Below are 718 nucleotides of genomic sequence, written 5' to 3'. Positions count from 1 at the left end.
CTCAGCGTTTGTACACTGAAGCGTGGAACAAAGACAAGACCACGATTCACGTCATGCCTGACACCCCAGAAATCCTGCTGGCCAAACAAAACCGAGTGAACTACAGTGAGGTGAGTGCAACTGAAAGCTGAGACAATTACAGGGTTTCTGCTAAGTACACTTTTGTCACCTTTGACCTTTTATTAATGATAAATTATTGTCAGGTAGTTTATTTTCATACATGGCCAGTTCCAGTACTGAAATCAGAGTTGGTCTTTCACAAAATTAAATTTTCTTTTAAAATACATTATCTGCCATAAATGAGAAATAATTTCTACAACAAGTTGTGAAAATAGGTAATTTAACTTTTTAAATGTTCCAGTCTTTGCCTTCCCTAAATGATTTCCATTTTCCAAACATCTACAATAAAATTGCAAGGTCTTTTAAAATCTGGTTAGGTTTTTTTTTCTTTTCTTTAGAACAGTATTTAAATTGTCTGAAGATGAACAATAGTTCAGGGACTTCATTTGTTTTACTGCACAGTTGTGCTGAACTGAAATGCAGTTTTGAATTTTATTTTTTGCAACTAAAATGTGACTCTTTATCTCACAGAAAATGTACAAACTGGCCTTGGAGGAGTCGAAGAAGAAGGGCCATGATTTGCGTTTTGATGCCATTCCCATTCAGTCTGCCAAAGCCTCCAGGGAGATTGCCAGTGAGGTGAGCAGGCTTTGTTCTC

General features: G+C 36.8%; 1 protein-coding gene across 1 annotated transcript in view; it reads left to right on the top strand.

Moving 5' to 3' along the window:
* NEB (nebulin) overlaps positions 1 to 718 on the top strand; it is a 94,348-nt gene that overhangs the window by 34,739 nt on the left and 58,891 nt on the right. The window contains exons 46-47 of the mRNA XM_033516201.1: positions 6 to 110; positions 592 to 699. Coding sequence (XP_033372092.1) covers positions 6 to 110; positions 592 to 699 — 213 coding nt within the window. The remainder of the gene's footprint in view (positions 1 to 5; positions 111 to 591; positions 700 to 718) is intronic.

This window comes from Parus major, chromosome 7, assembly GCF_001522545.3.
Source record: "Parus major isolate Abel chromosome 7, Parus_major1.1, whole genome shotgun sequence".
Lineage (NCBI taxonomy): Eukaryota > Metazoa > Chordata > Aves > Passeriformes > Paridae > Parus > Parus major.
The sequence above is the reverse complement of the archived record's forward strand: the minus strand, read 5'-3'. Positions and strand labels throughout refer to the sequence as shown.